This window comes from Musca domestica, unplaced genomic scaffold (genome assembly GCF_030504385.1).
Source record: "Musca domestica strain aabys unplaced genomic scaffold, Musca_domestica.polishedcontigs.V.1.1 10, whole genome shotgun sequence".
Classification (NCBI taxonomy): Eukaryota; Metazoa; Arthropoda; class Insecta; order Diptera; family Muscidae; genus Musca; species Musca domestica.
This window is the reverse complement of record NW_026712115.1, coordinates 13,689,063-13,716,978: the sequence shown is the minus strand read 5'-3', so window position 1 is coordinate 13,716,978 and position 27,916 is coordinate 13,689,063. Positions and strand designations below refer to the sequence as shown.

The 27,916-nt window shown below is 32.0% G+C and overlaps 2 protein-coding genes across 2 annotated transcripts in view; one reads left to right on the top strand and one right to left on the bottom strand.

The window, feature by feature from the left end:
• Positions 1-9,126: 9,126 nt before the first annotated feature.
• Positions 9,127-27,916, bottom strand: part of LOC101889102 (high affinity cAMP-specific and IBMX-insensitive 3',5'-cyclic phosphodiesterase 8) — a 55,818-nt gene continuing 37,028 nt past the window's right edge. The window contains exons 16-17 of the mRNA XM_059126808.1: positions 12,924-13,191; positions 9,127-12,808 (exon numbers count right to left, since the gene is read on the bottom strand). Of these exons, the coding sequence (XP_058982791.1) occupies positions 12,663-12,808; positions 12,924-13,191 (414 nt within the window). The 3' untranslated portion in view covers positions 9,127-12,662. The remainder of the gene's footprint in view (positions 12,809-12,923; positions 13,192-27,916) is intronic.
• LOC131804237 (uncharacterized) lies at positions 19,333-22,658 on the top strand. The gene is made up of 2 exons (XM_059126812.1): positions 19,333-19,645; positions 19,716-22,658. Exons 1-2 carry the CDS (start codon positions 19,485-19,487, stop codon positions 22,540-22,542), a joined length of 2,988 nt encoding a protein of 995 aa, XP_058982795.1. The 5' UTR covers positions 19,333-19,484; the 3' UTR covers positions 22,543-22,658.

The window sequence follows — 27,916 nt, the reverse complement described above, 5'->3', positions numbered from 1 at the left end:
CATCATTTAACGTAGAATGACGAGTTCTGTAACTCTATAATTAGTACTGGTCATTAACTTGCTTCGGCTTCAGAGTATAAGAAAAATCTAAAAAAAACGAAATTCCGTCTTCAAAATATGAGCATATTCTTATTATGGATATATCGACCAAAAAATCATATATTATAACTAAGCTGCCCATATTAGTGCTTAAATTGCTCATCGTAGCATTTTTACTTACATAGCATGGTTTAGATAGAAAGTGGGAATTAATATTACACAAATTGTTCCCTTTAATGCACCTTAAACCGATTGTTATACCCTCACCTTGGAAAGGAGGGTACATTACCTTTGTCATATATATATATATATATATATATATATATATATATATATATATATATATATATATATATATATATATATATATATATATATATATATATATATATATATATATATATATATATATTACGGTTATTGTCCACAATATATGTAATATCAGAACAAATTGGGTAGATTGGGTCTCGGTCTGGTATATCGTCAAGATTGTTGAAAAGCAATTCAGAGTTGGATATAATTCCCAAATTGTGACTACTCTAAGGCTGTTCCGTCGTGCTGTTAGTTGTTGTTGTTCATTTTAAAGCTAAATATGATCCAATGATCATTCAAAATGCTAGACTTCTTCCCTGCCCTTTAATTTCTCTTATATATATATATATATATATATATATATATATATATATATATATATATATATATATATATATATATATATATATATATATATATATATATATATATATATATATATATATATATGTATATATATATATATATATATATATATTTTTTTTTTTTTTTTAACCAACATATATTCGAAATTAAAATTTTGAATGCATATAAAATGAAAAGGGGTAGCGAAGCGCACCGGGTTCAGCTAGTATATATATATATATATATATATATATATATATATATATATATATATATATATATATATATATATATATATATATATATATATATATATATATATATATATATATATATATATACTAGCTGAACCCGGTGCGCTTCGCTACCCCTTTTCATTTTATATGCATTCAAAATTTTAATTTCGAATATATGTTGGTTAAAAAAAAAAACAAATTTAAAAATTAAAAAAAAATATTGCACTACTTTAATGCGTAAATAACCAAAACCATTAGAAAAGCAGTAACATGACATACATACACGAAGGGTTTGTCCTTCGGATTTATTTATTTCATACCAAACACCAAGCGTGCAGTAAACTGCAATCTTTTGAAGTTGAGTGGCATTTCTATTGCAATTAGTGAATTCGAGATAGCAACATACTTCGCTGGTCCGATTTAAATATAATTTAAAAAAAAAAAATACTTTTACACCAAACTCCGCCACACCTTTCATATTTCATTGAAATTGGTGCGTCAAATATGTTAAATCGGCCGATAATATATATATGGGAGCTATATCCAAATCTTAACTAATTTCCAATTAATTTGTCACATTTATTATTGTAACCAAATTCCGCCACACATTCTGAATTTCGTTGGTATCGGTCATATATATCATGTTTGGATGTATGTTAGCTATATCCAAACCTCAACTGATTTCAATATAATTTGGCAATTTTTTTCTGGTGCCAGATTTTGTCTCTCTCGCTTTGGGTGCATCAAATATGTGAAATCGGCTGAGTATATATATGGGAGCTATAATCAAATCTGAGCGTATTTGAATATAATTTGTCAAATTTATTTTTGTACCAAATTTCATTGGAATCGGAAATACGTATCGTGTTTTGTGCATCAAATATGTGAAATCGGCGGAAAATATATGGGAGCTATATCCAAATCTGAACCGATTTTAATATAATTTGACTAATTTTTTTTCTAATCAAAATCCCGTTACATATTCCAAATTTCTTTGGAATCGAACATACATATCGTGTATGGTGCATTAAATACATGAAATCGGTCGAAAATATATATGAGAGCTATAACCAAATCTAAACCGATTTTAATATAATTTGACAAATGTATATTTGTTTTAATTTTCGCTACACATTCCAAATTTCATTGAAATTAGAGATACATAGCGTGTTTGGTACATCAAATACATGAAATCGGTCGAAAATATATATGGGAGGATTAAATCCCGTCACACATTCCAACTTTCATTGGAATCGAACATTCATATTGTGTTTGAGGCATCAAATGAACGAAATCGATCGAAAATATATATGGGAGCTATATCCAAATCTAAACCGATTTTAATATAATTTGACAAATGTATATTTGTTTTAATTTCCGCTACACATTCCAAATTTCATTGAAATTGGGGATACATAGCGTGTTTGGTGCACCAAATGCTTGAAATCGGCCGAAAATATATATGGGAGCTATATCCAAATCAGAACCGATTTCAATATATTTTGACAAATTTAATTTCGGATTAAATCCCGTCACACATTCCAAATTTCATTGGAATCGAACATTCATATTGTGTTTGAGGCATCAACTGAACGAAATCGGTCGAAAATATATATGGGAACTATATCCAAATCTGAACCGATTACAATATAATTTGGCAAACTTATTTTTGTTCCAAATTCCGTTACGTATTCCAAATTTGGAGACTGTATCTTCAACCAATCAATAGATATGTGCATATAAAATCTAAATTTTTGCGAGGTACCTCCGTCTCTGATGCTATATTTCCAGTTCCAAGTGGAAATTCAAAAATGTATATAGCCTATGTTACTTTCAGGCAATGTTGCAGTATATATGGAAATTTTCAGGAAAATCTATTCAGCGGCTTGTCCACAGGCAACATTCTTTGCGTCAATTGAATTTTGTACGGGGACAAATGCAAATCAATGCGAATAATCCGTTGTAAAGTGGACCGAGCCATGCCCAACAGCTGAGAACGGCGTTTTTGGGATGTTCTTGGGGACCTTTAACACTGGCTTGTAAGGCAGCGATATTCTCGGCCGATCGCCTTGGTCGACTTTTATATGGCCTCTTCGGATTAGAAAGAGCCTTACCAGTCGAAAATTTTTCGTATAAACGCTTAATGGTGTTCTTAGAAGGCGCACTTCTCACATTTTTTAATGTTTTAAAAGCACGTTGAGTTTTCACAATTGACTTCTTCCGTTGAATGTAAATTTCAACTATTTCAGAGCGCGTGTACTGGTTCATGGTAAAAATCAGCTTGGACTGACGCTTCAAACGCGGTATGTCATTAAGGTATTTGTAGACCATAACGGGTCCTACTTCGTGTGGCGAGATATTGCGTGTATAGATCCACACTTTGGTATTATCGGACGATAATTGCAATCTGTATATGATAACACCAACCTGTGTTGTAAGGTGAAAAAAATATTAGAAAATGTGTTCTTAAATATTATAAGTCAAATTGAAGAACTCGCATGTGATAAAAAATATGCAATAAAAATAAAAAAAATATCACAAAGTACAACAAGATCTATATTAACATCATTATTGACATATTTTTATGCATTTTTCAGATTGTATTCTTTTATGCTAAGAGGTTATTCTGAATTGACAAAATTTGTCAAAATCGGTCCAGACTTGTTTGAGATATAAGCATTCTTCCCTCCTTTGTATATACACATTGTATATATTTCGCTGTATATTTACTATCGGCATCTAACGTATCTATATATATATATATATATATATATATATATATATATATATATATATATATATATATATATATATATATATATATATATATATATATATATATATATATATATATATATATATATATATATATGACAAAGGTAATGAGTGAAAAGACCGTTACGTTAGATGCCGATAGTAAATATACAGCGAAATATATACAATGTGTATATACAAAGGAGGGAAGAATGCTTATATCTCAAACAAGTCTGGACCGATTTTGACAAATTTTGTCAATTCAGAATAACCTCTTAGCATAAAAGAATACAATCTGAAAAATGCATAAAAATATGCCAATAATGATGTTAATATAGATCTTGTTGTACTTTGTGATATTTTTTTTTATTTTTATTGCATATTTTTTATCACATGCGAGTTCTTCAATTTGACTTATAATATTTAAGAACACATTTTCTAATATTTTTTTCACCTTACAACACAGGTTGGTGTTATCATATACAGATTGCAATTATCGTCCGATAATACCAAAGTGTGGATCTATACACGCAATATCTCGCCACACGAAGTAGGACCCGTTATGGTCTACAAATACCTTAATGACATACCGCGTTTGAAGCGTCAGTCCAAGCTGATTTTTACCATGAACCAGTACACGCGCTCTGAAATAGTTGAAATTTACATTCAACGGAAGAAGTCAATTGTGAAAACTCAACGTGCTTTTAAAACATTAAAAAATGTGAGAAGTGCGCCTTCTAAGAACACCATTAAGCGTTTATACGAAAAATTTTCGACTGGTAAGGCTCTTTCTAATCCGAAGAGGCCATATAAAAGTCGACCAAGGCGATCGGCCGAGAATATCGCTGCCTTACAAGCCAGTGTTGAGAGGTCCCCAAGAACATCCCAAAAACGCCGTTCTCAGCTGTTGGGCATGGCTCGGTCCACTTTACAACGGATTATTCGCATTGATTTGCATTTGTCCCCGTACAAAATTCAATTGACGCAAAGAATGTTGCCTGTGGACAAGCCGCTGAATAGATTTTCCTGAAAATTTCCATATATACTGCAACATTGCCTGAAAGTAACATAGGCTATATACATTTTTGAATTTCCACTTGGAACTGGAAATATAGCATCAGAGACGGAGGTACCTCGCAAAAATTTAGATTTTATATGCACATATCTATTGATTGGTTGAAGATACAGTCTCCAAATTTGGAATACGTAACGGAATTTGGAACAAAAATAAGTTTGCCAAATTATATTGTAATCGGTTCAGATTTGGATATAGTTCCCATATATATTTTCGACCGATTTCGTTCAGTTGATGCCTCAAACACAATATGAATGTTCGATTCCAATGAAATTTGGAATGTGTGACGGGATTTAATCCGAAATTAAATTTGTCAAAATATATTGAAATCGGTTCTGATTTGGATATAGCTCCCATATATATTTTCGGCCGATTTCAAGCATTTGGTGCACCAAACACGCTATGTATCCCCAATTTCAATGAAATTTGGAATGTGTAGCGGAAATTAAAACAAATATACATTTGTCAAATTATATTAAAATCGGTTTAGATTTGGATATAGCTCCCATATATATTTTCGATCGATTTCGTTCATTTGATGCCTCAAACACAATATGAATGTTCGATTCCAATGAAAGTTGGAATGTGTGACGGGATTTAATCCTCCCATATATATTTTCGACCGATTTCATGTATTTGATGTACCAAACACGCTATGTATCTCTAATTTCAATGAAATTTGGAATGTGTAGCGAAAATTAAAACAAATATACATTTGTCAAATTATATTAAAATCGGTTTAGATTTGGTTATAGCTCTCATATATATTTTCGACCGATTTCATGTATTTAATGCACCATACACGATATGTATGTTCGATTCCAAAGAAATTTGGAATATGTAACGGGATTTTGATTAGAAAATAAATTAGTCAAATTATATTAAAATCGGTTCAGATTTGGATATAGCTCCCATATATTTTCCGCCGATTTCACATATTTGATGCACAAAACACGATACGTATTTCCGATTCCAATGAAATTTGGTACAAAAATAAATTTGACAAATTATATTCAAATACGCTCAGATTTGATTATAGCTCCCATATATATACTCAGCCGATTTCACATATTTGATGCACCCAAAGCGAGAGAGACAAAATCTGGCACCAGAAAAAATTGCCAAATTATATTGAAATCAGTTGAGGTTTGGATATAGCTAACATACATCCAAACATGATATATATGACCGATACCAACGAAATTCAGAATGTGTGGCGGAATTTGGTTACAATAATAAATGTGACAAATTAATTGGAAATTAGTTAAGATTTGGATATAGCTCCCATATATATATTATCGGCCGATTTAACATATTTGACGCACCAATTTCAATGAAATATGAAAGGTGTGGCGGAGTTTGGTGTAAAAGTATTTTTTTTTTTAAATTATATTTAAATCGGACCAGCGAAGTATGTTGCTATCTCGAATTCACTAATTGCAATAGAAATGCCATTCAACTTCAAAAGATTGCAGTTTACTGCACGCTTGGTATTTGCTATGAAATAAATAAATCCGAAGGACAAACCCTTCGTGTATGTATGTCATGTTACTGCTTTTCTAATGGTTTTGGTTATTTATGCATTAAAGTAGTGCAATATTTTTTTTTAATTTTTAAATTTGTTTTTTTTTTTTTAACCAACATATATTCGAAATTAAAATTTTGAATGCATATAAAATGAAAAGGGGTAGCGAAGCGCACCGGGTTCAGCTAGTATATATATATATATATATATATATATATATATATATATATATATATATATATATATATATATATATATATATATATATATATATATATATATATATATATATATATATATATATATATATATATATATATATATATATATATATAAGAGAAATTAAAGGGCAGGGAAGAAGTCTAGCATTTTGAATGATCATTGGATCATATTTAGCTTTAAAATGAACAACAACAACTAACAGCACGACGGAACAGCCTTAGAGTAGTCACAATTTGGGAATTATATCCAACTCTGAATTGCTTTTCAACAATCTTGACGATATACCAGACCGAGACCCAATCTACCCAATTTGTTCTGATATTACATATATTGTGGACAATAACCGTAAATTCGGATGGACATGCATAAATCGACTCAGAATGATTGTATGCAGATCATCAAAAGGAAGTATGGGTCTATCTCGATTCCTTCTTCATGTTACAAACAAATGCACAAAGACATAATACCCTTACCACTATGTGGTGTAAGGTAAAATTATAGAAATATATTATTTCGAAATCGCCGAAAAATTACGAAAAACGCGGAGAAAAGAAACAGATATGATATACATGGTCTCAAAATTATATTCCAGAGCATTTCCATGTACATAGAATCGTTAAAAATCAGAGAAGATTATATAAAAGTGTCAGCTCTGTTATGATATAACATAATGCTATGTCACAATTGTAAGCTATTGCGAGTCTTAAATACAAAATTTTGCATCATTTCGTGGGTGAGTGTGTCTGGGATGACTAGGACCAATATGAACTACGTTTTGACAATCTATTAAAAAATGTGAACCGTTATATGTGCGCTATAGGAAAACGTGGACCTAGATATTCAATGTTCTGCCACCGGAGCTAGAACCCATTCTGAGCTACAAATACCAAGACCTAGAACCCATTACGAACTACAAATACCCTTTTTTAGACAAATCATGTGGCAAATATCATAAAAATACCGAATATCGTTAGGTACTCTTATATGGGGGCTATACGAAATCGCGAACAATGTACCACCATAATATTTTAGACATATTGGTGGAAATATGTGGCTAAAGCTATCAAAAATCGAATATCCGGAGGTATAGTTATATGGGGACTATTCCAAAACGTGGGCCGATATATCTCATTTTCAATACCAACCATCCTAGATACAATACAAATTATTTTGCCATATTTTGAAGTTCTACCTCAAATAATGTGGGCTTTATCGTGATTTCAACAAACAGTCAGACGGACATCGTTAAATCGACTTAGAATTTATGCTGATCATGAATATATTTACTTTATGGAGTCTATTACGAATATTTGGAGGTGTTACAAACGAAATGACAAATTTAATATACCCTCCTTTCTAAGGTAGAGGGTGTAAAAAGGCATTTTGTGCAAGAATTTAATTATTTTGAAACGTTAATAAACGTTTTAATCATTTAGGGCATATGCATTTATTTATACGTTTAAACTAAACTTTTTATTAAAATGTTCTCACTGCACTGGGGCACGACAGTTTTGTGTTCATTACTTTGCGCCTCAATTACGGAAGCAATCGAAACTCCCGACTGTGTGTAAAAATTAACAAAATTATTTTTTTTTTTCTTAAAAAAAACTCTTTTATATCACAATTTCCATTTTTTGTTTAGGCTGAATAATGAGAAAAACCCATGGTATAATTATTACAGGTAACAGCAAGTCCCAGCTGATTTGATTCTATAGTAATACTAGTGTCAAACTCGATATGACGTTTTGTGATTTAATTCTTGATACACAATTGATATAAAATTTCACTGCAGGGCAATGTGAACATATTTTTTGCCTAATAATATAAAAAAATCGCCGTTGTACTTAACAAAATGCCAGAGGCAATGGTTCGGAACCTTTTTTTGCGGTTAAGGAACAGCGACACTACGCTAGATAATATATTCGTATATTTCATGTTTCCTAAAATTGCAAAATGTAGAATTCTTTATATATGTATGCTGTTTGGTTTCAACTTCAAAGGGATGTTGCCTTTTCCACGATTTTCTAGCGATTGCTTGAAGTGTTGAGAGATTAGGACCAACAGCTAAAAACTATACATTCAGGGGAATGATGTGAAAGCATTAATATTTAATAATTTAAAAACTATTCTTCTGCATTTTCAATTTAATAATCCAAATTCCAAAAATTGTGTATTTTCTAAATTAAAATAATTTATTGAAAATTAATTATTTTGTTTACATTTTTGGACACATAACCTTGACACTTGTATTACGTACAAAAACTAAATTGGATGTGGTTGTTGTTACGATTGTTGTACAACAACACTTGCTGTTACCTGTATCATTCTACCATAAGAAAAAAAAAAAAAAAAAAAAAAAATAATAATAATAAATAAAACGATCTATTTTGAATTTCGAAATTCAAACGATTTCGATTCGATTCTGTGACATGCCTGATATTTTTGATTAAAAACGATGTCTCTCTGTCTATTGAAAATACGATGTTGCTGAAGATTTGGAATTTGGCACAATAGTTTGTATTGTGTCTAAACGGTTTTTATTGAAAATAAGGATAAGAGAGATTAAATAGGGAAATAAAACAATTATTATTTTATTATTTTTTTATTTTTAAACAATTATTTTATTATTTTTAAACAATTCATGTCATTTGTTTATTGTGATTAAAGATTCTGATTAATTTGTCTAAGCACCTTAAAATTAGAATATAGTAAATCCTTAACCTGCAAGGAGTTAAACAAGATAAACATACATACAATGTTAAGTTAACATATAACATACTATATATTAACAAAATAAGGGATAAACTTTTCATTAGTTGCTTCAACATCCTCTGTGTAGATTTGATCAGTTTTGAGAGAACGACAACAATGTTTACATTCATATTTGTATTACCATATATTGATATACGTAAACATAACCTAGGTTAAATACAATTACATACTGGGTTCATATTCATATATTCAAAACAGTAGAGTCACCGGCCTGTGAAGATATATATCAGTATGCATTCGCAACACCACCACAATTAAATCTTCTATCACACATTTTAAATGTTTTTTTGTTACCAATTGCAATATGTTTGTCTTGCTGTGTAGATCGGAAATTTGCATTTATTTTCAAAACAAAACGTCACTAACAAAACCTTGAGTTTTTACAAAAGCTTCGTTCTTATTTGATTTGATGTCAATATTGTATCGCCTTTGTAATGCTTAAGGGTTCCATGCACAATTCGACTGTTAATTGATTGGAGCTGATTACAAATTGTATTCTGCTTTTTTTTAGCCTAACCGATGTTATTGATATTTAAACGTATGCCCACGTCCTGGCAAGATATCAAATTTACATTACAGAAAGATCTAGTCACAGACATTTTGCGTGGACCAAAATGTTTTGTTTGCAGCAGGTGCAATATTAAAAGTTTGTACTCGAAGTATACAATTTACTAATTTACTTTTACAAAAATATCAATGTAATAGAAATTGGTACACGTTCAGTTTGTAATTGCTTAAAATACACTTCACAAAACTATTGACAGAAATTCCTATTCGATTTAACCATACCGATATCATGCAAAAATGTATCTCATACCCGTATCTATCTATCTTTACCATGCAATTCGAGACATGAATGTATTTGTAATTATTTCGTCAATGCAATGGGTAAACTCCTAACAAAGAGATTTAAGTATAGGGCCACAATTTTTGTACAGTTTCCAAGTGGTATGCTCGATAATTTGAATGAAGTTGCGATTGTAGATGGATCTTGTGCGAATCTCGGCATCATTATTTCCAAATCATGGTGAAAGGTAACTGAGTACGAAGTGGACGTTTTCGATTGTTAAAGTCTGTATAAGGCAAGGAATTTTGTAATGTAGCGTCAAAATAATTATATGAAAAATAAAACGTTGCTTGGCATATTTAGGAATTTGCTCCAAGATGTTATATAGATGTCCGCAAAATATTGAGGGATTGAAATGATCCAAAAACATTTTCCCACTTTTTAAGCCGTTCCACAGGAAACTGTTAAAAAATTTCGACGTGTAAATTTGCATGGGATCAGAGACAGGGAAGAAATCATAGGATTTAGCAAGGGAATTCTTTTTTATCCTTTTGCAATATTAAATATATTAGAACAAAATTTAAAAAATATATTTCCAAAGAATTTAGCTAACAAAAAAATAATATAAACAATATGATTGTACCTTATTTAATAAACCTCGAACTGTATTATAATTTGTTTTAACTTTTTTTATTAATTTAAAGAAAGTTTCTTAATTGCATTTTTATATTATTTAGCGCATCCTTTTATGACTTGGACACCATATTAAATTGGGATCTATACGTGGATATATTTAAAAGTTATCAAACACTGAAAGAAAATTCGGAGAGCATGCCGGAAAACTTTGAATATTAAAATGTCAAAAGAACTTTTGAACCACATTAACATGACACCGATGATGTGTGTAAATTTTGCGTATGGGTCTTATTTGCAAATGTTGACAATTCATTGTCCTTAAATGTTTGGGTGGTGACAATTTGCATACATAAATATATAATATATATGTACATAAAAATATAAGGTATACATACATTTTGAAAATGTCATCCATTTTCTCCACAGTACAATCGAAGCTTAATTCCGCATGCCTACACAGTCTCTACATTTTCATGTTATATGAAAAAGGGATTTATTTGTTTATTTCCCTTTCGAGACGACCCTAATGATCTAATTCGAACAATTTTCCAATCATTTCAATTTTATGGCACTTATGAAGGTAATGGACAGCATTTACCTTTGCAAATAATCCTTTCTATGACAAAACATTTAACTGTATGTAAACATATGTGAATATGAATAGTATTTGATTGTGATATAATTTTTATGTCTGCTTTGGTCAGTCATTTCGCCGGTTGTAAAACGACTACATTTAATTTGTTTTTTCTTTGTGGACACTTGATTTTTGCGTTTTTTTTTTTTTTTTTTTTTTGAAATTTAAATAGAAAATAGGAAAAGTGCACAAATTTAACTGTATGTAAACATATGTGAATATGAATTGTATTTGATTGTGATTTAGTTTTTATGTCTGCTTTGGTCAGTCATTTCGCTGGTAGTAAAACGTCTACATATTATTGTTTTTATTTTGCTTTGTGGAAACTTGATTTTTGTGTGTTTTTAGAATATAAATAGAAAATAGGAAAAGTGTACATTGTGTTTCATTATGGTGGACTACTTACAAAAAACTGTAACTGGGAGCTGTATAAGCTGTAAAGATAACGTAGATAAACGACCTATGTATAATCAGTAAGTTGTAAATAATTCATTTAAAGATTACAAAGCAAAATAACTTATTTTATTCATTACCAAACAATGAATACCATCACCACTCTAAAACCGAAGGTTGAGAGTTCGAGTCTCGGCGTCGACGATGTGGCCGTAAGACTTTAAACAAGCCTTTATTCTCACAACAGTGATACAGAGTGTTTAACTACAATAATTCGGGTTAGTGCCAGTAGCGGAAAACAAAAAAGTGGACTAACTAAAACTAAAAGAAATACTTTTTTTCAGTGGTGTGCCCTTGAAAATATTTAATAGAAAGTAGGCTTATTTGTAAGTAGTTATGGCTGCCAAAATTGGTTAGCAAATTCATTATTTGGCAACAGAAGTTTTTGCAGGGTAATCAATTGAAATGTACATTTAACAATTGTTGATAGAAGTGCTTTTGTAACGATTGTCTTTATTTGTTCCCAAAAAAGAATCTAGAAGAAAATAACTGGATTATCTGATTCCCTGATATGTCAAACGTATATAACATCGAAGATGTCTTTGAGACAGTTGGTTAGAATGAGGCTTGTAATTTATTTAATATGGCGTGGAATTTCAGTTTAATGAGATATTTGGCTTGATTATAATGTGAATCGATCGGTGGTTCCGCTCGTAGCGATTGTTAATGAATATGTCACAAAGCGTCCGCTCAAGAGTTAGTTGATTATTTCATTTGATAATTTCCGGAATCGTTGCCTTATTGTCGAAACACAATTTCGGTTACTTCTGTACATACTCTTCTAACTCGTGTTCACCAATCGGTACTGCACATTGTAGTTGTAGCGGTTGTGGCTTCAGTAGACCGGAAAAAAGTCTTTTAAAGGCCATATGCTATTTTAGAGCCGACTTTTTGTTCATGAGAGACATTTGCTTAGCCTTAACCTCAGCCAGAGTATGTATGCCCTGTTCTTCAAACTTTTTCCACTGAGAGTAGTTTATTTGCATGTAGGTGATTAATTCAGGCATATCGATGAAACCTAAACAGGGAGAAAATCGGACATTATAAGAAGTCATATCTTTGATTTCACTAATATTTTGGTTTGGACACTAATAGACTAGCTTTGCTATAAATATAGAGGCTTCGAAACTTACTGTCCCAGGCATGCATCATGTCTTGTATTATATATTCGATAAAACCAATTTGACTTTTAGGTATACTGCAGGTGCCCCGATCAAACATGGGCATGACAATTGGAAGATTTTTAGCTTTTTCTTCGTCTGTTTGCGTGAAGTACTCTTCAGCGATACGTCGTGACCACTCTATGCAGCAAATCATTGGTCTGGCCGGATTACTGACGTCTGCCACCTTAATAAGCATGCGGCGCATAAGTACCGAGCTTTCTTCTTCGCTTTGGACAATCTGAAAGATGAATAAATTTTTGTATGTAGATACAAATAATCACAACCATTTTGGATATCTTATGACGAAATTGAATTGACATAAAATTGACCAAATGACTTGTAAATTGTATAAAATATCATTTATAATTGAAGTACTTATAAAATTAATTACAATCAATATATATAAAAGAAAGTTGTGTTAGTTACTGCACTTATAATTTAAGAACCGCTGGACTGATTTTAACGATTCATACAAATTCGGAATTGTCTCCTGTCAGAAAAGGATAATATAGAAACAAATCGCGTAAAAATGTGATATATTAACATTTTCATTTTGACTTTTGAAATGTACAATAGTAATGTTTTATTTTGCATGATTTTTTTCCATTTTGACTTACTTTTTTCTAATGTACATTTGTAGTGTTTTTTATATTTTATTTTTGAATTCGAATATTAATATCAATTTATTTAATTGACTTGATTTCTTGAGAACTGAAATTGATGGCGGGTTACACGGAAGTGTAGTACCGAATTATGTGGTGGAGAAACGTGATAGATGATATCGAAATAATTTTACGCGGTCACACCAAAGTTAAAAGATAATTATTTTTCAAAATCGCTAAAAAATCACGAAAAAGAGAACTCATTGCAAAAACTCTTAAAATGGGGAAAAAATCGAAAAAAACTTTTACCAAAAAAAATGAAATAAGTGCGAAATAGGATGTTAACTGACATCTACCTTTCAACTCCAGGGCCTACATCATGGTTCAGCTGGAAGATGCGAACACATTTTAACAAACAAAAGTGACCGAAAAAGCCTCATGGGGCTCATTTCAAAGCGTGGACCTACTTCTTTCATGTTACAATAATCCATCCAAAGAGATCAGTAAAATACCACATATTAAGGGTGCAAAATAGTAGAGCGAATGGGACTTTTAGTAAAAAAAGGATTTTTATCCTTCCAGAAATTCTTCCCAAACATTGAAGATACCTTAAATCGCTTCTGCAGGTCATGATATCGCTCATAACCCACGGATAAGGATACAACTCGATTTCATATTTATGTTACCATCGTATGATTTAAGTTATTTTTGGGGTCTTGGTCACTTTTTTCATTTTTTAGCCCTTATTTGGCATCTTTGTTTCTAAGGGGGTAGAGAAAATTTGATTCATCAATTGATTTGGCTAAAAAATTGTGTTTATGCTACCCTGGGGTAGGGAACCATCATACAGATAACTGCCACATAGGAATTTATTTAAGTAAAGTCCCCACATTGGAGTATCCTCAAGTCCACTTTCACATCTAATATGTGGTTAGAAAAGAAAATTTTGTGTTCTATTGGATTTGTAACCCCCAAGCGAATATTGGTTGGGAACGTAGATTTGGGATGTACGTCTATATGAATATAGACTTTATGGGGTCTCCAACTTACAATTTAAATGGCAAATAAAATTAATTCCCATCTTACGGTAATGGGTGTAAAATAGTAATTATATTTGGCTATTCTGAAATCATCCTGCCTTCAATTATGAGGTGGATAAAACTATTTTTCCTTATTTAAATCACCCGAATTTTTTCAGTTTGACATGCAATGTTGTTCTGCTATATTTATACCCTACAACACTATGTGTTAAGGGTATTATAAGTTTGATTGGGCCAAAAATTATGTAACACCTCCCACATAGGAAAGTTTATATGGATCTTCCTATCTCGCCGAGCTGAGTCGATCTAGCTATGTATGTCCGTCCGTCTGTCCATGTTAATTTGTAATCACTCTACAGGTCGTAATTATGGCCCGATCTTCACGAAATTTAGAATGGAGGTGGGGCTAGGGTCAGAATAGAACCATATTTCTTTTGGAGATGATCGCATAATATTTAGGGGTTGAAATGGACCAAAAACTGAAAAATTTCATGATTTTGCAGCTGCTCTACAGGTCGCAATGATAGACCAACCGAAGCGGAAGTTAGCATGGGGCTAGAGCTTAGGGGTGGGCAGAAGCCTTCCAATTTTGGTGGTCATCGGGTAATATTAAGTGGGTGAAATAGACCATAACATTTGTGTTATATAAAAGTCAAATTTTCTATTAAACAACGAATATTTTAAATACCGACGAAATCACAAATAGACGAACAAGTCAATTCTGACCGTTACGTAGATGCCGATAGTAAATATATCGGATGCATATAGCGAAATATATAAAATGTATATATAGAAAGGAAGGGAATGTTAGCTAAAATGCTTATATCTCAAGAATGACTAGACCGATTTCGACAAATTTTGTCAATTCAGAATGCCCTCTTGACATAAAAGTATAAAATCTAAAAAAAATCGCGTAAAAAGATGTTAATTATGATGTTAATATAGATTTTGTAGTATTTTGTGACATTTTTTTATATTTTCATATTTTTTATCGCATGCGATTTTTTCAATTTGACTTATAATATTGAAATGTACATTTTTAATATTTTTTCACTTTACAACACAGGTTGGGGTTATTATATACAGATTGCAATTATCCTCACGAAAAAGTGTAGGGTTAGGCTCAGAATGGCTAGACCTATTGTTTTCAAAGATGTCCGCAATATATTTAGGGGTTGAAATTTACCAACAACTAAAAATGATCCTGATTTTGCAGCCCTTATAAAGGTCACAAATAGAAACCAAAGGACACGAAATCTGGCATGAAGTTAGAGTTTAGGAAAGCGGGTAGAATGGACCACTACTTTTGTGTGTAAAAATACCAACATTTCTTACAGTTGATATCCAAAATACACAAAATGTGAACTTCTGGCTTAAATATTGGGCAAATGTCGCTGGTCAAAACGCTAAGGGTAATATCTGGGCAGTGCTCCATGACATAATTTCAAAAGCGAAATATTCCAAAATGGATTCGGACATAAGGGGGCTTCTAACATATTGTAGTGTTGTAGGGTATCACATGGTCGGCCCCGCACGACTATAGCCTTTGCTTACTTGTTTTGATTTGGCCTCTATTTGTCGTCTGGGATTATAAGGGGTAGAAGAAAGTTTTCAATGTAGGTCGATTTTTCGGAGTAACGCCCATATAAAGGTATATCCTAAATTTACCATATTTCAAAGGATTTGGCTAAAAATGTGTATTTGTGGGGGCGGTTGAAAATCTTAGACAAAAATTGTAACATGTCTACAAATTTTAGAATTTTTTCCATGTAATAGAACGCCTTCCAGTCCACCTTTTGGCGTACAAACAGACCAACATATTTATTGAGACTTATGACGATGCACAATCTAAGGTGTTAATGTGTTTAAAAGATTAATTAACTTTGGCTATTCTGAAATCATTCAGTCCTCAATTTTGAGGTGTACAAAATACAGTAAATTCCAAATAACTGCTCATTTAAATGGAAAATTTTGCTACGATTATTACCATACTAAAAATTAATTTGATCCCTTACATGGGGATAAGATTGGTATATATACTTTTTAATAGATTTGTATAGCACATCCACATATAAATATGGGTACATGTATTTTAAAACACTTTTAATTTGACAAATATGCATAATAGATAAAAACTACGGGTCGCAAACTCGGACCGAGCCAGCTAGTATTTAATAAAATAAAATGATAATTAATGACATAAGTAGTGTGCTTATGGGGATGTTGGGAATTCACCACGATTTATCACGGCAAATTCTATTGGGGATGTTGATTTGGGTAAATTCACCACGGTGAATTTTAATGGGGATGTTGTCTTGGGAATTGTACCACGGCAAATTCTATTGGGGATGTTGATTAGGTTAAATTCTCCACGGTGAAATATATTGGGGATGTTGTCTTTTGAAATGTACCACGGTGAAATATATTGGGGATGTTGTCTTTTGAAATGTACCACGGTGAATTATATTGGGGATGTTGTCGTTTGAATTGTACCACGGCAAATTATATTGGGGATGTTGTCTTTTGAATTGTACCACGTCAAATTTTATTGGGGCTGTTGGCGTTGGCGTTGCTAGTTTTAATATGAACTACTAGATGGCGCTAAGTTTAGCGCAGACACAATCCAAAACTGTGTATGGGATGGTGACATTTCAAGTTTTAATATTCACCACTAGCAGAGACACCCTCCGAAAAAAAAAAAAAAAAAAAATGTATTATGATCATATCGAGTGGGGGCTAAAGAGATTCACCATGTGAGAAGTGAATATAGCAGAAACACATCTGAAAGAGGTAAGTATCGAAGAAAATCATTTTATCTAGATGGCTCTCAGAATGCTTTTATATAGTCAACATGCTGATTACTGCAGTCAAATGTGCTTATTAATTTATTTGAAAACATATATTTCAAGAAATCGACTTCAATAAATGTGATATATTATAGAAGAGTTTCAATTGACAAATATGCTGCAATTATTGATATTTCAGGGGTTTTAAGAAAAACGATAACGAAGTCGAGTGGGTTGAACACGAAAATCAGCATGTTGGCTATGCAAAACATGATGAGATAAAAAGACAAAACTAACTTTTCGTTGTACTTGTTTTAATTTGTCTATAATTTTAGCGACTCAAAAATGTTCAGTTATTCCCATCGAAACGATATAGGCGACATCTAACGGTGAGTTCCATCCATACTATCCATAAATTATGTTGTAGCATAGACACACTCCAAAACTATTGAAATATGATCATATCGAATGGGGCTAGAGAGATCCACCATATGAGAAGTGAATATAGCAGAGACAAATTTGGTTAGTATCATAGTCAACAAGAAGATGTGTGTTCTATTATTTTGTCCAGATGGCTCTCCAGTCATTTCCCTCGAAACGATATAGGCGACATCTAACCACCAATTAATGTTGTAGCATATACACACTAAAAAAATGCTGCTGTAGCCAATCAAAGCAAATTCTTCTTGTGTGGACAGGCATTTTGATACATTATATCGATCGCTTTTTGATAGTTTTGTCGATGAAGAATTTGTTTACATTATGTAGCAATTTGAGAGAATTGAAACTGAAAGAGTTTCATGACAAACCCTGCATCAATTCGGTATTGAAGATTGAAGGGATTTGAAGAAGGAAACACCATTGTTTACATTAACTAACAATTGGATTTCTGTGAAATGGATATGAGAATTTGGGGGGAAGCGTTGTTGCAGAGTTTCATTACAAATTCTGCTTCAATCACAGAATTTCTATTTGTTTACAAAATGTAGTCAATAATGTATTGATTGGATTGGAAGAAATTTCAGTACTCAACAAGTCACAGATTAATAAGCATCGTTTCTTAATATTTTTAAAAAAGTTTTTATAATGTCTCAAAAAATTTGTTGGTCATGCAGCCTTTATTACAAGGAAAAAAGTGAATTTGTGAAACATATGAAAAAGCATTGTATGTTTTGTGATGTTTTATGTGAAAGTGTAAACGATTTAGAATTGCACTTAGAGAACCATCATGGAGATGAGCATGTAATGAAACAAAATCGTGATCAACAACAAGAAAAACTAAAGCAGCAGCATGAAAATAAATCAGCTGTGAAGGTGGAAAAGTTTTGTGGTGATTGTGATAAAATAGTGAATAATATACGATCACACGTTCGTAGCGAAGAACATCGATCCACCGTGAGAAAAAATCTGGATTCTGACATAAAAATTGTTAAAAGTGCATTTAACAAAAATATACTCAGCTATGAGATACAAAACAATAAAGACATTTTGTACCCGTTCGATTTTCTTAATGCTTCAAAAGAATTAATAATTAAAACCTTGAAAAATGAGTTAAACGGTAAAACGCTCATAAAATTTAATATGGAACTCCAAGGACTATATGTGAAACCAAACAATGAAAAAGATGGACCTTCAACTTCCAAAGAGTTAACTATTGAAAATATATTTAATCATATTTCAAAAACAACGCTATTAACCCTGGGAGATGATTTGGAAGAGGTCGTTTTCAACCACTGTGTGGAAATTATAGCTAAATCAGAAGAGTTCCAAGAAAGAGGCTCTAATTGGGCCCTGGAGAAACTTTTAAAACTTGACATAAATGTGTTGAGAGCCAACTTAACACGTGGCTCACATTATATTCCAACTCCGAAATCATTAAGCAACAAGAAGGGTGCGTGCCTTAACATCAAAAACTATGATGACTTTTGTTTTAAGTGGTGTATGGTTGTTGCATTGGGAGAAACTGCATATGGAGATCCGAGTATAACCTCTTCATATAACGTAGACATACACCAAGATGTCATTATTCTGCAGTCTGGAATATCGCTAAATTTCGAACAATTAAATTTCCCATTGGGTCTTAAATATATAAAAAAATTTGAAATGAACAACCCTGAGATCAGCGTAAATGTTTTCGGTTATGAAAACAAGTCGGTCGTTGGTCCATATTACTTAACAAAGGAGACGAAAAGCAATCACATTAATTTAATATTGCTGCACAATGAAGAAAATTTTCATTACATTTTGGTTATGGATATGTCTTGGTAATTAAAAACAAAACTTATCAATCAAAACCATATCATAATAATCATGTATTTGTTCTTTTTTTTTCAGTCTTATGCGGTCTCAATTCACAAGTCATAAGGAGAAAGGTTATTTTTGTTTTGGATGCCTGCAATGTTTCCACGATGAAAATAAATGTATGACTCACAAAAAGCAGTGTGGAAAAGTAGTCTGTGCCCTGCCGAACAAAAAAGAAGCCGTACTGAAGTTCGTCAATCACAAGAAAAAGGATAAGGTGCCTTTCGTTATTTATGCTGACTCCGAAAGTGTACTGGAAGACGTGCAGGAAGATGAGAACAATGGGGCGAGTAAAAAAACGGAAAAGGTAAAGAAGCATATTCCATGTGCTTTTAGTTATTTTATTAAATGTAGTTTTAGTGAAAATTTAAATAAGTTATTTATATATAGTGGACCCGACGCAGCAAATGTTTTTCTGAAAGAACTAATTCAGGATTGTAAATTTTTGTATGATAGTTACCTAACCAAAACGAAACCTATGAATACTCTAACACCCGAAGAAGAGACAGCCTTTCTTAGGGATATAAATTGTCGTATATGTGGCGATATTTTAGGTAACGATAGGGTGAAAGATCATTGTCACTTAACGGGGCAATATCGAGGTGCGGTACATAACCATTGCAATCTGCAATATCATCTACCTAAATTTATTCCAATATATTTCCACAATTTTTCTTCGTACGACTGTCACCTCTTCTTTAAAGAATTAGTTGAATTTGGAGGTGAAATAAGAGTCATACCTCAAAACAAAGAAAAATATATTTCAATGTCTTATTTCATTAATATGGATAACGAGTCAACCGACTCTAGTTCTTTAAAAAGTACAGTTGTTGTAGGAGAAGAAGAAGATTCGAGTGAGGAAGATGATGAGGAATTCCAGCAAGAAGAGGAAAGTGAGGGCAAAAAAGAGAAGAAAAAGAAAATGAATAGATTAGAGCATCGTTTCTTAGATAGTTTTCGATTTATGCCTACTAGTTTGGATAAATTAGCAAGGAATTTATCTCGAGATTCTTTTGTTGCTGTCAGATCTCATTTTCCTGATGATGAAGCATTCGAACTTATGACTAGGAAAGGAGTATTTCCCTACGAATATATTTCATCATTTGAAAAATTGAAGGAGAAACAACTTCCCCCTATAGACCAATTTTATAATAAGTTGACAGATACTGAATGCTCGTCAGACGATTATAGGCATGCAACAAATGTTTGGTCACATTTTCGATGTCAAACTATGCAAGACTACATGGATTTGTATTTAAAAGCTGATGTCTTGCTTTTAGCAGACGTATTTGAAAATTTCAGGAGCTTATGTATGCGAATTCACGAACTGGACCCTTGTCAATATCTCACAGCACCATCTCTATCTTGGGATGCAATGCTACTATGTACTAAAGTCGAACTTGAGCTACTCAGAGATATAGACATGTACAATTTCTGCAAAAATGGTATTCGGGGAGGGCTTACCCAGTGCTCAAACAGACACTCGGTAGCAAATAATGAAGATGCTCCCAATTATAATAGTGCCAAACCAGAGGTAAATATCTATTATTTGGATGTAAATAATTTATATGGTACAGTTATGACTGAGTGTCTCCCTGAAAAAGATTTTAGATGGGTGGAGGGTTATGAAATGGAGAAATTCAATGATCCAGCTGTAATATTATCTATTCCTGACAACGCTCCTACTGGTTTTATTTTAGAGGTTGATATTGAATATCCACCGCACCTTCACGACAAACATAACGATTTACCTTTTTTGGCGGAGAAAAAGTGTGTTGAGGGCTCAAAAACTGAAAAACTGATTGCAGATTTTACTGACAAAACATCATACACCATACACTACAAATTACTTAAGCAATCTCTGAAACATGGACTAATTCTTAAGAAAGTCCATAGAGTTTTGGCTTTCACACAAAGCGCTTGGTTAGCTCCTTACATACTGAAGAATAATGAACATAGGGAAAAGGCTGAAAATGCCTTTGAAAAAGATTTTTTTAAATTATTGAATAACTCTTCATTCGGTAAGACAATGGAGAATATCGACAAAAGAAAAACTGTGAAAATTGTGACAATGTGGGTAGATGAGGCAAACCAAAGAAGAAGGAATGTTGCTAGTAAATTAATCTCGAAGCCAAATTTTCACAGCCTTTCGATATTCTCCGAAAATATGGTTGCTATTCAAATTAGGAATGTCAGAGTAAAATATGATAGACCATTGTACTTAGGGTTCTGCATATTAGATTTATCAAAGTGGGTGATGTATGATTTTCTGTATGATTTTCTAAAAGTGAAATTTGGTGAGGATTTTATTCTAAATTATATGGATACAGATTCGTTCATATTAACATTTTACGGACGGAATTTGTATTCCGAATTATCTTTAGATGAAATATTGGCTAGATTTGACACCTCAGGGTTTTCAAAAGAAAATAAATATAAACTTCCTCTAATTAATAAGAAAAAACTTGGCATGATGAAAGATGAGAATGACGGAAAAACAATGGTTGAATTTGTAGGCCTTCGTCCTAAAATGTATGCCATCAATGTAGTTGATAGCGAAGAAGTAAAAAAATCTAAGGGAGTTAAAAAGTCGGTCCTAAAAAAGTATACTATAGATAAATATCGAGAATGTCTTTATAACAAAAAGGTTTTTTACGGTACCATGTTTTCGTTTAGGTCAAGACAGCATACAATATATACAGACAAAATTACTAAAATATCGCTAAGCCATCAAGATGATAAACGATTTATTCTAGAGGATGGTATTCACACCTATGCTTGGGGCCACTATAGATTAAATAACCTTCATGAAACAAATGTAAATAACTCAAATGAATCTGTCTCAATGGACTTGGATTAAAATATAAATTTAATTATGATTTAAGTTTCAATATATAGATAAAAGAGCATAGTAATAATATTAATTTAATTGTCTTTACTCACTATAAATGTCATCATATTAATATTTTCTCGCAACACAAAATGTTTAATTTTTAAGTAAATATAAGGGTATTATATTTTAACTAGTCTTTAACTATTCTTATTATAAAATAAAACAAAATATTTTTGTTTATAAATTTATGTAAATTGCGTTTTATTGAAATATTCTTGCAAAGGTGAGTATAAAATAGATTATACTACTTTTCGTACAATTCCTGTTAATGGAACGTACTCGACCAGACGATCATGTATAATTAAACAGTACGCAGAAGTGTTTTGTGGAATTGGTTTATTGGTTTCAAATTGGATTTTTAAATCGATTGGTCCATTCTTAACAGCTTCGTTTTGATTGCTAATGTCAATAACGGCGATGGGCTTGTCTTTAAAACTTGCATATGTAAGAAGTGGTTGTGGCTCCCTCATGTAATATGATTGTTGAAACTTTGTATACATGTCATATAGTACTGCATAGCCATTTTCTTCGAACTTTACATTCAAATCATCGTAAGGATAGGTTTCAGAGTTCAAGTGAACTTTGATGTTTTTAAGTTCGCAATGTTCCAGCTTGTTGTCTTTTTCAAATATCAAAGCAACATATCGTGGTCTTTCATGATTGACAGACAATTTAACACTCCAACTGTGTTGTCTTCCACCAGCAAAAGTTGGATTAAAGTAGCAGTCCCAGCTGCGGAATGCTAAAGGCAACGCTTTTCCATCCTTAATAGTTTTCAAGAAGCTGATTTTTCTATAGTCTGATAATTGAATGTGTTGTACTTTCCATACAACATTTGTTATGGTGAGTTTAATTTCCTCCGTATCCATGGTTGAATAACACACATTTTTATCGTTGGCACTACGCAAAAGAATCAAGTCATGCTTGCTGTTGCAAATTACTTTATCAAAGTCCTCTGCGAACCCTAGTAGACGGTTTAAGGGTACACAAAAATTAAAGTATCCTACTGATAAATCATTATCAGCTTTCCATCCCGCTTTGCTCATAACCTTACTTTCGGATTCGCTTAGAGAAATCCAATTTTTAATTTCTGTAGTTATTCCTAGATAACGAGTACGATCAATTTCAACACCATTTAGTTCATAGCGAATTTCATCAAACATGTATCCCACACAATTATTTCTCAGTCTTGCATTTTGCGATACTTCTCCCTTGCTATTTTTCAAATTTCCTTCAATGAATAGATAACTCTCCGATGGAAGTATGTAAAGATCCTGATTTTGTATACTTATCCGAATTTCATCATTATTTTTAAATGATTGAATATATGGAACATAGCTGTGGTAGTCTCTCTTTACAATATTCTCATCCGAGAATGGACGCTCATTAATGTTAAGTATTTCAGACATTTGGTTTGACTTTAAGCTTAATAAGTTTTAAAAACTCTTTATTTTCCTTTGAAATTGTAGGTCTTGTCGGTTTGACAACTTTGTGTTGAATGTGTCTTGGTATTTGTTTATGATTGTATTTATTGTAGATAATCATGATTGCATTGGTCTTATATGAATACGTAGCGTGATTTCTTCCTCTCTAAAATTTATAAAGCGACCTTCTTGATCTACTATCTTTATCTCCAGACGACCGATTTCTTTGACGTTCACTGGTAAATAAATGAGATTCATTGGTCTCTCTACCAATTTATATCCCGGAGGAACATTAAGAGCAAATTCATGTAGAATATGCGTTGGCGACCCATTCATGAATGATCCAGTTACAATATTGCAGTGTATTTGTATGGCATTAACCTTTAAAATGTCGACTTGAAGGTTTGAAGTATGTTTTTTCCCAGATTCTAAGATTTTTTCGGTAAAACCAAAAAGCTTGCCTATAGATTTTTCTTTATCAAAGTAAATAGGATCATGAGAAGACATGATTTCTACTTTTAGCGTATTATTATTCGCCTTAATTTCAATGGATCTATTCTCGTGGATAGTTTTATATTCCGTTTCCAAGTAATTCGCAATATCTTGCAATTCATAGGATCCTATAGGTATTTTTATAATATTGTCTCCAATGTGAAAGAGATTGTTATCATTATCCACATTGGGTATTGAATTGTATGATTGGAAATCTATTAGGCAACACTCATAACTACTATTTCCCAATTCAATTGGGGGTAAATATGTTGAATGTAGAATTGGAGATTTACCGGACACAGTAAACGTTCTTGACATTGCAAAATTCTTTGTCGTAATAATTGAAACACAAAATATGCATACGTATATATGGGTTTTTATTTATTTAAATATATGCTTGTATATTGTATATCTACATATTAAGATTATATGATATGATTCTTATCTATCCATGAATTATGTTTGTCTGAGAATCCCAGCCACTTAACCAAGACTTTATTACCTTTTGTTTTTAAAATTTTCTCAACTAAATACGTGTTGGGATATTTTGTGGGTAAAAGTTCTTCTTTGTAGAAACATCCTTGGATGGGATTTCCTTCATAGTCTTCTAATAAATAAGTAGCGGGGTTTGTTATTCTTATTGTTCTTATCTTGAATATTTCCGTAGTCCAATTTGGCGTGTATCCCTTTTCAAATTGATGTTTATATTTGCTAATGCGTACATGATCACCCACACGAAAGTTTTGTCTCCTAAAAATTTTTAAGTGGTTATAAGCAGATTGCAACAATGCCTTCTCATTCGATGAATTTACTTGAATAGGGGCCATTTTTATTGTTCGATGAGGTGTTTTATTGTATTGTTTAACCAATTCTCTATAAACATCAATCCATAGATAATTCCCATTATAACTGAACTCCTTCCACATTAGCGACTTCAAAGTTCTATTAAAACGCTCAACAATTGAGGCCTTCAATACACTATATGTGGAGTAGTGGTTTATGGAATATTTCTGCATTAGTTTTTTAAAATCTGTGTTGAAAAATTCTTTTCCATCATCGGTTTGCAAATTTTTTGGAATTCTTCCTCTTTGTAAGATTTTTTCAAAAGCCATAGAAACATCCGTTGCCGTTTTTGTTTTAAGGGCTTCACACCATGCGAATTTCGAAAATGTATCGATGACAGTTAACAAAAATCGGAACCCCTTGTTTGCTTTTGAGTAACTGCCCATTTCAACTAAATCTGCTTGCCAGAGATCATCAATACCCTTTGTAATAACCCTTCGTCTTGGAAAGTTTTTTCGTGCTTGATGATGAAGTTCATTTACCAAACCCCGCTTTTCCATTGTTTTATTCGGTATGATATATTAAAGCTGGTGAGTTGAATGGAGCTTGCGATAAGGCTTTAAATATTTCGTTTTGTGAACGTTTGAGTTGTGATATTTCTTCTCTTAGGAAGGTGCACTCTTGAATGAAATTTTTCTTTAAAATTTCTTGAATGTGCTTGATTTGCGTATGTACGTATGCTTGGTTGACCGCATCCGCTCCTTCTGCTGGAGATGCAACATTCCTAATCTTTTTATTTTGCACGTTAAGGTTGTTATCTTCATCAATATTGACTCCCAATAATCTCGAAACATTTTCTCTCACTGTTATTGATTGATTTTTTTGATTGTAATGATGTCCAAACTTGTCAACAGTCATATGTTGTATGCTCCTTGAGAGTATTATTTAATATATTATATTTCCTTCTCGCAGTTCCTCGATAATAGAAACAATTTCATTAGTATGGTTATTGTTTCCGGCTTGTTGTGATGCCAACAACAGCTTTAATCGTTCTATCAATTCGTTGGGATCGTCCCAGTATATATAGTTGGGTTTACCAGGATTTATTGTCAGTAAGCCTTTGCCGCTGTGAGTATCCTCTATTATATTTTTTATTATTTTCTTATATTTTTGTCCCCTGTTGGACTTTGTTCGTCCATTAGATTCATAGTTTATTTTATGCGCATTTGTGTCTAATAATATTGTTTTGTAAATATCGAGTTCTGTATGATCATAGTTCTTGGGGTCTTGATAAAACAACAGTTCAAACAAACCGGGTGTTAATGCCCAATTTTTATTTCCAATCATAATCTTTTCATTGCTTATTTTGAGTGGTTGGTCCCCAAATCTCCATTCTCCATTGTTATCTTTGTGTGGACCATAGACTACATCTAGTTTTTTAATTTTCTTCAAGAATGATAGATTCATAGGTTCCTCATTGTTGGAATAAAATTTGTCGTCGTCTTGTGATGTATTAAAGGAATCGAAATTTTGTGTGTAATCTACTTTATGCTTTAACCCCTCCAATGCATTGGAATCTAACTTAACATCTGGTTTATAATTCTTAAGGGGTGTACTTGTAATAATAGAATCTCTGTACATTTCCATTTTCTCTTTCTTAGGCATAATCATTTTGGAAGTATTTTCAGTTGAAAGCTTTAGTAGTTTGTTTATTGGCTCCGTTATTGGTTTGAAAGTATTTTTCAATTCTGTAGTTTTAGCTTCTTCACCCATTTTAATGCTTTGAAATTTCTTTTTCAAGACATTTCTGGACTTAACAAGCCGTTTCAGCATTTCCTCCTCCATGGCTGTAGGTGCACTAATATAAATTAACATTTGCAAATACATTAAATAATATTAAGGTTGAATAAATATATGAAAGCCTTTTCTGTATCTTCCAGAGTGAATTTCGTCATCCTTGGAAATCGTTAGAAATCCATACTTTTCCTTCCAGCATTCATGACAAATTTTTTTGAAATCTTCAAAACTAATGTCACATCCGACGTGATCATTAAATATATGTCTTAAATTCAGATCATCTTGTTTAAACACGATTATAAAATTCGCATTATCACGCAATAAATGTTTTGGTATACGTGTGTATGTTTGACACAAATAAAACGAATCAACATTCTTATGTCGCCCCATACTGAAGTAATTTTTAATGTTGTTTTGTTTATCGCATGCAACATCATCAAAAATCATGATTGAGTTTGGCTTTATTTCGTCCATTTGTATAACATCGTCATTGTTATTAAATGTATACAATCTCATCCCCTTTATAGTGGATATCAGTTTCTTTAGGTACTCATATTTTGTCTGATACAGCGATTTTGAGTAAATGTAAACATTTTCAAATTTTAATCCATTGGGGCTTTCTATCAAACTAAGCATCACATTAGTCTTTCCACAATTTGATGGTCCTACTATTAAGGCTCGTATAGAATCAGGCAGCAAAGTACTATGTCGAGGGGTCTTTCTTTGCATAAAATCCACATTTTGAACAATTATTTTAGCTTGTTGTTCCAGTAATCTCATGATTTAAACTAATGAGTAGTTTTAAGAAAACATTCATATTTATAATATAATCAAATATCGATATT